At 40.1% G+C, this 11,303-nt stretch overlaps 1 protein-coding gene across 1 annotated transcript; it reads right to left on the bottom strand.

Moving 5' to 3' along the window:
* Positions 1-4,108: 4,108 nt before the first annotated feature.
* Positions 4,109-5,793, bottom strand: LOC132305387 (uncharacterized). Its single transcript, XM_059803033.1, has 2 exons — positions 4,629-5,793; positions 4,109-4,161 (listed from the first exon to the last, which is right to left on the bottom strand). The coding sequence occupies exons 1-2, from the start codon at positions 5,791-5,793 to the stop codon at positions 4,109-4,111; spliced, it is 1,218 nt and encodes a 405-aa protein (XP_059659016.1).
* Between the last annotated feature and the right edge of the window lie 5,510 nt (positions 5,794-11,303).

Here is an 11,303-nt window from a genome sequence, read left to right on the forward strand (position 1 = left end):
TCATCCTTGGTTGCGTACTCACCATTTACCTGCCGAACAATCAGCTGCGAGTCACTATACACTGTCAAACTTTTGATCTGTAGCTCTTTGGCCAACTTTAATCCATTTAGCAACGCCTCGTATTCCGCTTCATTATTGGTGGCTCGGAACTCAAGTCTGAGTGCTTGGCTCAAGGAAGTACCTTCTGGGGTTTGCAGTTTGATCCCAATCCCAGCCCCCGTCGGGTTAGAGGAGCCATCCACAAAAAGTTTCCAAGAGCCGCTTCTAAGGTCCTCTTCCGTATCTTCGGCATCACATTCTAGTAGGAAATCGGCCACCGCTTGCCCTTTAATAGCTGTTCTCGGCTCGTACGTTATGTCAAATGAACTCAACTCTATGGCCCACTTTGTCATTCTGCCCGAGAGCTCTGGCTTGTGCATGAGCGTTCTGATTGGGAAAGTTGTTAGAACAGCTATGGGGTGGGATTCAAAATAATGCCTTAACTTTCTTTTTGCATTTACAAGTGCAAGTACCACCCGTTCGGCCTTTGAGTATCTTTTTTCTGCCTCCATCAGTGTCTTGCTTACATAAAATACTGGGTATTGCACCCCTTCCTTGCAACGAATCAGAACGGCACTCGTCGCGACACCAGATACTCCAAGATATAGAAATAACTTTTCTTCCGGTTCTGGGGCTGACAGGACTGGCGGATTCTGCATATATTGCTTCAAATGAGTCAATGCCTGTCGTTGCTCATCCCCCCAGACCTGCCTTCCATGGCTCCGAATCGTGTCAAAGAATGGTTTGCAGTGGTCTGACAACTTTGAAATAAATCGACTTAATGCAGCTATTCGTCCTGTTAGGGCTTGCACCTCTCTGATCGTCTTTGGCTCGGCATTCTTAATCAAAGCCTCTGCTTGAGCGGGGCTAACTTCGATGCCCCTGCGGTTGACCACGTGTCCCAGAAACTGCCCGGAACTCACACCGAACGAGCACTTGGTCGGATTGAGCCTCATCCCATATCGCTTTAGTACATCAAATACCTCTTGCAGATGCTTCAGATGATCATCCTTTTTCCTACTTTTCACCACCATGTCATCAATATAGGCTTCGACAATCTTACCCATTTGATTCTTAAAAACTTTGCTGACAAGTCGTTGATAAGTTGCTCCCGCATTCTTTAATCCAAAAGGCATAACCTTGTAGCAGTACGTTCCTCGCTCGGTGACAAAAGAAGTTTTTTCTTCATCTGCGGGGTCCATAGGAATCTGATTATAACCTGAATATGCGTCCAGAAAGGTTAAACGCTCATACCCCGTGGTGGCATCCACCATTTGATCAATCTTAGGCAACGGGAAACTGTCCTTCGGGCAGGCTTTGTTTAAATTGGTGAAATCAATGCATACGCGCCATTTCCCATTTTTCTTCTGCACCACAACGACGTTGGACAACCACTCAGGGTAGTGCACCTCTCTGATAAATCCCGCATCAAGCAGCCTATCAACTTCTTCCGTTATGATCTGATTACGTTCTGGAGCAAATCTTCGCTGCTTCTGTTTCACTGGTTTGAAATTAGGATTGACATTCAGGGAATGACAGGAGACGGAAGGACTAATTCCAGGCATGTCGAGATGACTCCATGCAAATACGTCGACATTGTGGGATAAGAAATCCACTAGCTCTTGCTGCTCTTCTCTGGTCAATCTTATACCCACTCTGGTAGTTCGTTCTGGCCTGGACTGATCGATCTGCACATCCAGAAGGGGCTCCTCGGTCAAGTCGGCTGACTCCTCCACCCTATTCTGCTCGAGTGGAGGTTCCTGTAATTGCTATCTGGGGCTTGTCGACCGGACGGGCGCCTTTCCCTTCCCTGCATGCTTTAGTGTGACGGAATAACACTCTTTGGCTGCGACCTGATCCCCCCGAATGTCTATCACTTTATCTCCATCGGGCCCGAGGCACCTCATGACCTGATGCAGAGTTGAGGGTACACCTCGGACTCTGTGAATCCATCCTCTTCCCATCAGGAGATTATACGAGGGGTGAATTTCCACAACCACAAAAGTTTCCATAAGAGCTCGCTCTGCAGCTTGAACTTCTACTTCCACCATCCCGACGGGTTCCACCCTCTTCCCATCGAACCCTAACAAGGGATTTCCGGTGGGCTTGAGCCTCTCTGGTTTAATGTCGAGCCTGTCAAATGTGTCCCTTGGCATAACATTCGCACTGCTCCCAGGATCGATCAGAACTCTGCGCACCAAGCACTCTGCCACTGTCAAACTGACTACCAACGGGTCGTCATGAGGCAGTTGGACACGCTGCAGGTCTGTCCAGTCGAACTTTATCTGCATTGACGGGCTCTGTTGGTGTAGAGTGGTCACATTGCCGACCCTTTTCTTCATCTGTGCCTGCCGCAGGCGCACCCGTAGCAGCTCATCTGGCTCTTCACTAGGCTCGGGTCGACCATGGATAGCATTGATTATACGAACTGGTTGCGAATTGTGGGAGCTCTGTTTATGACTCCTTTTTATTTGTTCCACTGGTCGATTCTGCTCCATCGCCGAGCCTTGAACATAACTCGCAAACTCCCCTCTAGCTATCAACATCTCCACTTGCCTCCTCAGGTTCCTGCATTCGTTAGTCTGATGTCCGAAATCAGAATGAAAAGCACAATGTTTAGTTTGATCCCTCTGTTCGAGGGGTTGTCTAATTGGCAGTGGTGGATGAAACTTGTCCTTGTTCTCCTGATATAACCTCGCCAGAGTGACCTTCAGCGGAGTAATCAACTCTTCCTCCCTGGACCTTTTTTCGGCCTTCCAAGTGGTCTGACGTTGCGGCTGAGCCTGCTTCTGCCTGATCTTTGCCTTGGACTTTTCCTCGGTCGACACAAGCGACGTTGTCCGAGCATTAGCTGCCTCCTCTTCTTCGAGGCGCACAAAGCCATCGGCTCTCTCATTGAGTTCGTCCATGGTAGCTGGCGTATTCACTACCAGACTGGTGTGAAACGGAGTTCCGCGTGTCATGGCTAACTTGAAGGCTTGAACTGCCGTAGTAGGATGGCATTCGATTACCATACTCTTAGTGAGATTAAACCTGGTAAGAAAGGCCTGGAGCCGTTCATCCTTGTGTTGCCGCATCGTGAACAGGCTCGAGATGTCCTTCGGCGGGCGTTTGTTCCCATAGTACTGGCTTATGAACCGATCGCACAGGTCCCTGAAACTGCCAATGGAGCTCCTAGGCAAGTTTTTGAACCAGCTGAGCGCCGGTCCGGCCAAACTTGTAGGGAAGCATTTGCACATTAAAGAGTCGTTTTCCGTGTTCAGGGCCATTTTCAACTGGATATGATACACATGATCGATCGGATCGGTTGTTCCGTCAAACAGAATAAAGACTGGCATAGCAAACTTCCTTGGATGCGGCGCATTCAAGATCTCGTCGGTGAATGGTGAATCCACCGTCCGAGCTGCGGATCGGAGAGCTTCATTCTCTCTCTGGAGTCCGGCGGTAGCTCTGTGAGTTACGGTTCTGCCCTCCGAACCGCGATGAGTGACAGTAACCATGGAGGGCCGGTAAGACGGATCGAACGACCGTTCCTCTATGAACTCTCTCTGCCAAGGCGACGCTACTCGACGGCGATCTACCTCCATCACTTCCTCTCGGTCAAACCTTTCCCGCTGCGGATCAACGTGAGTCGAGCCTTCGTGATCTTCAACTCGACGAACATTTGGCGGCGAATTGTCCATCATCCTTTCATCACGGTGGTGAGCTGACTGATTGTTCTCGTTCTGATCGCCTTGATGCGCGATACTAGATGGAACACCTCCTTCTCCGACCGGAAGCGGATGCGAGACTGCGGGTATTTGCCGATGCTGCAATCCAGCTTTCAATTCTGCATTTTCTTTTCTGAGAGCTTCAATCAAATTCATCAACTCTTCAAGCTTTGTTTGCTGGACAGCCTCCATCGGATTGGAGCTTTCACCTATCATTATTCCCGAACGGAGTAAAGGCATTAATCTCAAGCTCGCGAGTAGATCTAAGCTTCGTGAGTAGGAATTTTTAGATCTGGCTTCTAATTCTCCGAATTATGCTCACTGTTTACAAGATCTGAATTGCCTGGACTCTAAATCCGTCAGATCCTGTCACAATCGAGCAACTCGCGGTTGCGTAGATCTGAAGTCACTCCTGCCAAAGCTTCAAGAATCGTAATTCCTCCAGAGTAGGTCACAATCGCTCAGATCTGGATTCAAATTCGCAAGATCGAGTCTCGATCAACCGAATTGGTTTGAATCCATTCGATCCTCCTCATTGATCAACCAAACTTTTATGCGTTTCCCACAGACGGCGCCAATTGAAGATGCAAGAAACTCCTTCTATTCTTTCTCTCTCTAGAATTCTTACACCTCAACCCGAATCAAGATCCACCTCCTCTTCATTCCAACTCCTATTTATAGATATTTACAAGATATTTACAAGATATTTACTAATTGCTGGACCTGGGCCTATTCCTCAGTAAGCCCTGGTCACTCTTGATGGGCTTACTCCCGCTCGGCCCATATGGCAGTGTCTTTTTATGGGCTGACCCAGCTGTTCGGACTGAAGGTTGTGTTTTGCGAGTCGGACCTGGCCCATGTCATCCAGGGCCTCCTCACCTCCCCTCTTGAACGTGAGCAAGAAGCCAAGTGTTTTAGCTCTGAGGGATTTACCGTCGGACTTGATCCCAGCTGGTAGCCTACTGAGGGCAATAATGGTCCAATTAGAGAAAAGGAGCATGATGATGGCAATTATATCGAGTACAATGGCACCAAGGAGCAAGACATAGGTAATCCCGACATCAAATCCCTGGTATCCCTGCTTGTTCTCGGAACAGAAGATTACGAGGGCTATAACAAGTGAACTGAAGGAAACAAACCTGCAAAAATACCCTAATTTACAATGCACTACTTTGACCTTGGTATACAGAAATTCATACATGAAACTCAGTTCCACCTCTATCACTCTAGAAGCCTGTTCTGGACTAGTTATTCTGAATAACTGTTGGCTTCGGTTGCGCTGATCAATATTCAAAATGGAATCAACAATGAACCCCTTGGAAATATTAAAGTAGTGATAAGCATGTTGTATCATCTGTAACTCGGTCAAAGCACAATTATAGGCCTCTTCATCATCAGATTCGATTTCCTTATCAGGATCTTCATCAATTTGAACTTGTATTTGATTTATTTCATTGTTCATGTATTCGTCCATGATCATAGCAAAGTCAGCCCCAGGGTCAGGATCACGTTGGATGGAGTCCCGTAAACTAACCAAACTTGCCAGATACAGAGAACGTACCCGCTCAGAGTACTTGATAATTCCTACAAAAAACATGAGCATTGTTGGGATATATAGCTTGTTACCTGGTAGTGATTGAAGGAAGAGATACAGAGCAGCTAAAGACTGGACTATGAGGGCAAGCAAGTGCCTGAGCCACAGCTCATTGTCCTCGACAGCAAAAGCAGTTATGGTGTCCGGGCCACCAAGGTGTACCATAAGAAAGGTAGCCCAGAATGCCAGAAGGTCTTCGTTATCGCCTGCTGCACCGGAAGTGTTGCCTTTGGTGTTGGAGATGAGTCCGACGGCAACATTTGCAGCCCAGTCTGCAAGCAAGTATGCCGACCAGAGGGGTATGATTATGGAATTGTTTGGCATTCGCTTTCTCAAGGAGGCAAACAAAGTTAAGAAGGTTTGCAGTAAAAGGCTTAAGATAATGAAGGCTCGGAGATCCCATACATCCCAAAGTTCCTTCCAGAGGAGTTCCACATCCTCCAAAACCATCTTAATTAGATGTTGAGATGATACTGCTCGTAAGTACTACAATTTACAGAAACCCCTTAAAAATGTTCTACTCCCTCTTTCATCTCTTTAGTACTTGAATGAGTCCAATACATACAAATATAATGTAATAATTAAGTTGTATTTGAATTGTCATTTTTGTTTAAGTAATAGTAATTCAAATAGTAAGCTCAATTTAATATTTTTAAAAGGATCAAAAAATTCTATATTTAGATTATCAATGGATTGGAATATGTGTTTAACATTGCTTTTGTATTTTTTAATGAGGAGTGTTCAGTCTGTTCGGAGCAGTGTTTAAGGGACTGTCCGTCCATTAACACTCACCTCTTTGGTTGTTTTAATGTCACTAAATACTTACTCCCTCTGTTTCATAATAGATGCGGGGAGTAGAACTTTTTAAGGGGACATATAATTATTACATTGTCCCCTTTAAAAATTACAAAGTTACCTTTTCAAGTTAATATATATATATATAATCAAGTTTGAATTTTTTTTTAAATTTTAAGGGTATTTTATAGAACGATGTGAAATATGTTGTTCAAATATGATAAGTGGACAAATATTATGGGACAAGCCAAAAAGAAAAGATGGACAACTATTATGGGACGCGGGAGTATTTCTTATTTAAAAACATAATATTTTTAAGACAAAACTATCTTTTTAAATATTTATTTCTCACTTAACTATAGTATCTTTCTAATCCTCTCCATAATTTTATTTCAATTAATTTACAATTATAAAAATTCACATTTAAAGTATATTATGTGTGTGTGCATATATATATATATAAAGAATACATTCACAATCCATAAGGTCGGACATGAAATAGGCCACGTTATCAAAATTCAAATCAAGCTAATGTCACCTTAGATGGGGTGGTTGAGGGATTCTAAGTCTCACTAAAGACAAAACAGGAAGTCTTTATGTTGCACTCCTTACAATCAAAGGGTTTTAGTTCAAACTCCTGACATGGGGAGGTTGAGAGTTCAAGTCTTACTAGAAACACGCAAATATTTAGGTGCGTGTTTGTTTTGACTTTAAAAAAAATAAAAAAATAAATAAAAAACTTAGACTGTGTAATGGTTTTGAGTCTGACCAAAATTAAATAAGATTTATAGATGTAAAAATGTAATAAGGATGTTCTCAATGAGTTTGTGCACAAACTACACAAGGTACTGCTTAATTTTCAGCAATTACTCTAACCTCCCCTGTCAGACCTTGACTGCGCTAATGGAGAGTATGAAATTACTGAGTTGCCCATGTCAAAATGTGAATAACACCTCAAATGAAATGACAAAAAAGCCATTGCATTACAGCCCACTCAAACTACCAAACTTCCCTAACTTGTATGGTCAGATAATCTCTGGTGCAATGGAGGAGCCCAACTAACTTCTCTACCTTGGGTTCAAATAATGATGTTCGGCCCATTTGGCAATCACAGTTATTTTATGCTTTTGTTTTGACCCGAAGTAGAAATAATGTTTTCACTTTAGAGTGTGTTCAATACTATTTCGAAACTTATTTGGTAACGTAAATTTGCTACAAGATTTTTGGAAGCAAAAATGTGAAAACATGTTTGGTAAAAAGTGTTGCAAGTAAGTTTGAAAAATTAAATGGCTAGTTAAAAATTATTAATTTAGAATTTTTTTTTTTTTTTTTTTGAACAGTGCTTTGCTATAGTGCGGAAACAAACAAAAACATCATTTTGATACTTTCGATTTTGGCCTCAATTTTGGAAACATTTCGATACTATTTAGAACAAATGTTATCAAACATGTTTCGTGCTTTTACTTTAATACAGTATACTAACAAAAACAAAAAACACAAAACAAAAATATTAGGCAAACATATAACTCGTGTGAAGCCCAACCCAACTCCATCAGAAAAAAGAAGCCCAACCCAACTAGTGCCTTCAAAAGTTTCATTAGCAATAATTGGGTTATCTAAAAAAACAATTATTGGTTTATCAAAAAATAAAAAAATTGAAGATACCAAAACAACATACTAAAGCCATTCTCACCTTTCAAAAAAAAAAAAAAAAAGGCTTATTTTTTTATTTTTTATTTTTTATTTTTGTAGATGTGGGGCCTGCAATTATATACTGTATTTAACTTTTTTTTTTTTTTTTTTTGTAGATGTGGGGCCTGAAATTATATACTATATTTAAAGATGATATAAAGTTCCCATTTAATAGGATATTCAAGTCATTGGATGCTACTAATCTGCCCAACAGACCTAGGACTCTCAAATCTAATACACAATTGTTTGAGACCCACCTATCATTGTATCGTCTATTGAATCATTGAAATCCTCTCATCAATAATATTGATTCTTTCCAATGCATTAGCAAATATGATGGGCCTAGTTTGATAAATGAGTGGGACCTAGGCCACGTAGGCCCATTATTCAATTACTTAGTTGATATTTTTTTTTTCCTTTTTCTTTTATCTCTTGTAAAGGTCAAACAAACAGGCACCTATAGAATTATCGAGTACGAACACTTAACCTCTCTCTTTGTAAATGAATCACAATGCCACTTGAATTAATGTTAATTAGTAATTTTCACAATTTATATTTGAGAAATTATTAAAAGGTCCTAGATCATTAATATTTGATGGATCATTTAAATACTGATTCTCGGATTGACAAAATGAATTCATAGTAGTGTATTAATAAATTACAAAGTGTACTGATTGAACGGCTTTTATTAAATTAGTCCACCAAATGCTTAATATACCCGAACTATCTAATAATTTCTTAACGTATTGCATCTTTCTATTTCTCTCTCTTGTTTGAGTCCTTTGCTATAAGCCTATAGCCTGTAAAATACACTTAAATCATGTTTCAATAAAATTTAGAATACTTTTGTTTTAAATTTCAACAATAAACTAATGTATTGAAACACAAAAGTCGTGTTCGTGTTTTAACATATTTTTCTGTTTTTTTAAAAAAATTTAAAATAAATATGCTAAAACATATATTTAAGTGCGTGAAAATCTCTCTCTGTGCAACATAATTTTGATATAATTCATGATTCATCGTATAGTTCGATACACGACTCTTTTTCAAATTCGATAAGTGATTCGTATCTGTTAATTTATACTTACTTCGTCCGAATTACACCGCGATCGCAACTAATGCCACGATAGTGAACCAGAACCAATACCGCAAAACTTGGTATGACTACTCTTCTGAGCCTATAGCATCCTTCTTTCTATATGTAGAAGTGTAGAATGACTTTGGCATGACCTAATTCTTTTCAACTTATTACAACTCTCTCTCTCTCTCTAAGCATAATCTTAGAAAATCCTTTTATTTATGAGCATTAAAAGCTCTGTTTAATGTCTTTAATGTGTGAGCGTACGATTAGTGCTCATGACAAGGATTTTACAAGTTACGACCTGTCCAAGAATGCTACATTTTATGGCACGTCACCTTCTCCCATCATGGTTGTCTCACCATGGTGTCAAGAAATAAATTTCATGTCATAAATTGTTATCAATTGTGATTTTTTTTTTTAATTATTATTATTTTTTTGTCATTACAATTGTGAATGGATTTCACATCCGCATATCGTTAGAGGGCTAGGAGTTGGTGAAGGATTAATTCAGGAAACTAAGTGTTTTCGATAATTATATTATTTTTAATTAGTAATATACGTTACGAAAATATTATGTCGTGAAGACATTATATCACAATTAGAGAGGGAAGGGTCAAACGTACTCAATTTACGGTCATTGTATACACGCTATTACTTTCCTTTTTCAGCACGCACACTTTTGTTCACGTGTGTGCTTAAAACCGTCCTCTTTACTTTGAGGATGAGAAAGTTGTACAATTAGACTAAAACCCTTTGATCTATTGATTTATACTAATTACCATGTGTGTGTGTGTATGTATATTGTGGATAAATTACATAATTTATGGGGAGTAAAAAAGATGGAATAGTTGAATGGTGCTACTAGATTTCACTTATCCCAAAAGAGGTATAGCAGTGAATAGTAATGCAAAAGATGCATTTGGTGCTAGGGTTTGGATTGCATTGAGGAGGGTGGGGATGGTTGGGACAAGAAGTGGGGACAGGAAGATCTTAGGGCTATCTTCCCAGAAAAATCACCCTCCCCACTAATTAAGTACCCTACCAAACAGAATCCCATTGTCTGCGCCCTTGAGGTTTAGGGTACACTGTCCTACACTGCCATTTCCACTGTCCTTTTCTTCTGCTAGGATTATGAATAGGGTCCGGCTGCCGACAGAACCACCCCAGTTGAAAGAGGGAACTGTTGTGAGCCATCGGATGCATTAACGTGGGACATAATGTTTAGGTCTTGTGTTTCGTTTGATTCGATGGATAGAAAAATAAATAAAAGAGTGAATGGAATGATGGAGGTGTCTCCCCAAATTTTTTTGTTTGATGGAATGGAATGGTAGAAAAAATTAATGAAGTGATATATATATATATATATTGGTTGAAAGAAAGGGGAAATTTTTTTTTATATTCTTTTTATCAATATACCTTCCTCATCTATTTTAAATTTTTTGAAAATGTTAAAATTATATATTATATATTTGTAGATAGTTATCCCTTCTTTCTCTCCTCTCTTCCCCAACAAAATTTGGTGGATAGAAAAACAAAAGGAAGGAGGGATGCTTCCTCCCTCTCCTCCCTTCCCCAACAAAATACGAAAAAATTCATCCATTCATCCTCTTATTCATTCCCCTTAATCTTTTCCTACAACCAAACATAGCATTCTAGTTTTATAATTTGAGAACCATTTCTCTTATGAGAATACCTCTAAATAATTAAATTGAAGCTAAACAATTTGATGTTCGCTAGGGCTACTCGTTAAATACATTAAACTTTAAAAACTGTGACATTTCATTTCAAAAGTCTTTGAAGCAGATGTTCAAAACCTATCATCATCATTTCTAATTAACAACGACCATGATGAAAGAAAAAATTGAAAACTTACAAAATTGACATGTGTCTCACAAGAGAGGTGTGGGGCCCACTACAGTTGTGTGAGGCACATGACTAGCTATGTATGTTGAGAGCCACACATCTCTTGTATTGTAACCATGGTTTATAGTATCGATCACGGTTGTGATATCAGAAGTAACAGTTTATATGGATAAAGTTAGTATAAATTGGCTTATACGGATTGTGTATTGGACTTGAGAAAGAGTCGCATATCGGCTAATACGCAACGTATCGGACGATACAACAAACCATTTTGAGATAAATTGAACCAGCTAGCAACAGTTTGCAGCCTCACTAATGAATAGCACAGAGTAAAGAGAAGAGACATTGTAGGAGAACAATGTCATTTCATAAGATAGTGGACCTTTTTTATTGAAAGCAAGAAGTCCCAACTATATCTAGTATGCATATATATTCAAAATCTATTTGTATAGATTTGTCTCTACCATGCCATACAAGTGTTAGGCAGGTCCTTGTTACCATGAATTTAATGTTACGTGAAAGAGGAAAA

The sequence above is a fragment of the Cornus florida genome, unplaced genomic scaffold (assembly GCF_030987335.1).
Source record: "Cornus florida cultivar Cherokee Brave unplaced genomic scaffold, ASM3098733v1 CherokeeBrave_3.0.0_Hap2_Chr04, whole genome shotgun sequence".
Classification (NCBI taxonomy): domain Eukaryota; kingdom Viridiplantae; phylum Streptophyta; class Magnoliopsida; order Cornales; family Cornaceae; genus Cornus; species Cornus florida.

What these genes read in the sequence shown, in the direction of transcription:
- LOC132305387 (XM_059803033.1), bottom strand. Translation starts at nt 5,793, where the DNA reads ATGGTTTTGGAGGATGTGGAACTCCTCTGGAAGGAACTTTGGGATGTA. An exon ending in GCTCACGTTCAAGAGGGGAG is followed by an intron (nt 4,162 to 4,628) that starts GTGAGGAGGCCC and finishes AAGCTTTGGCAG; the next exon opens with GAGTGACTTCAGATCTACGC.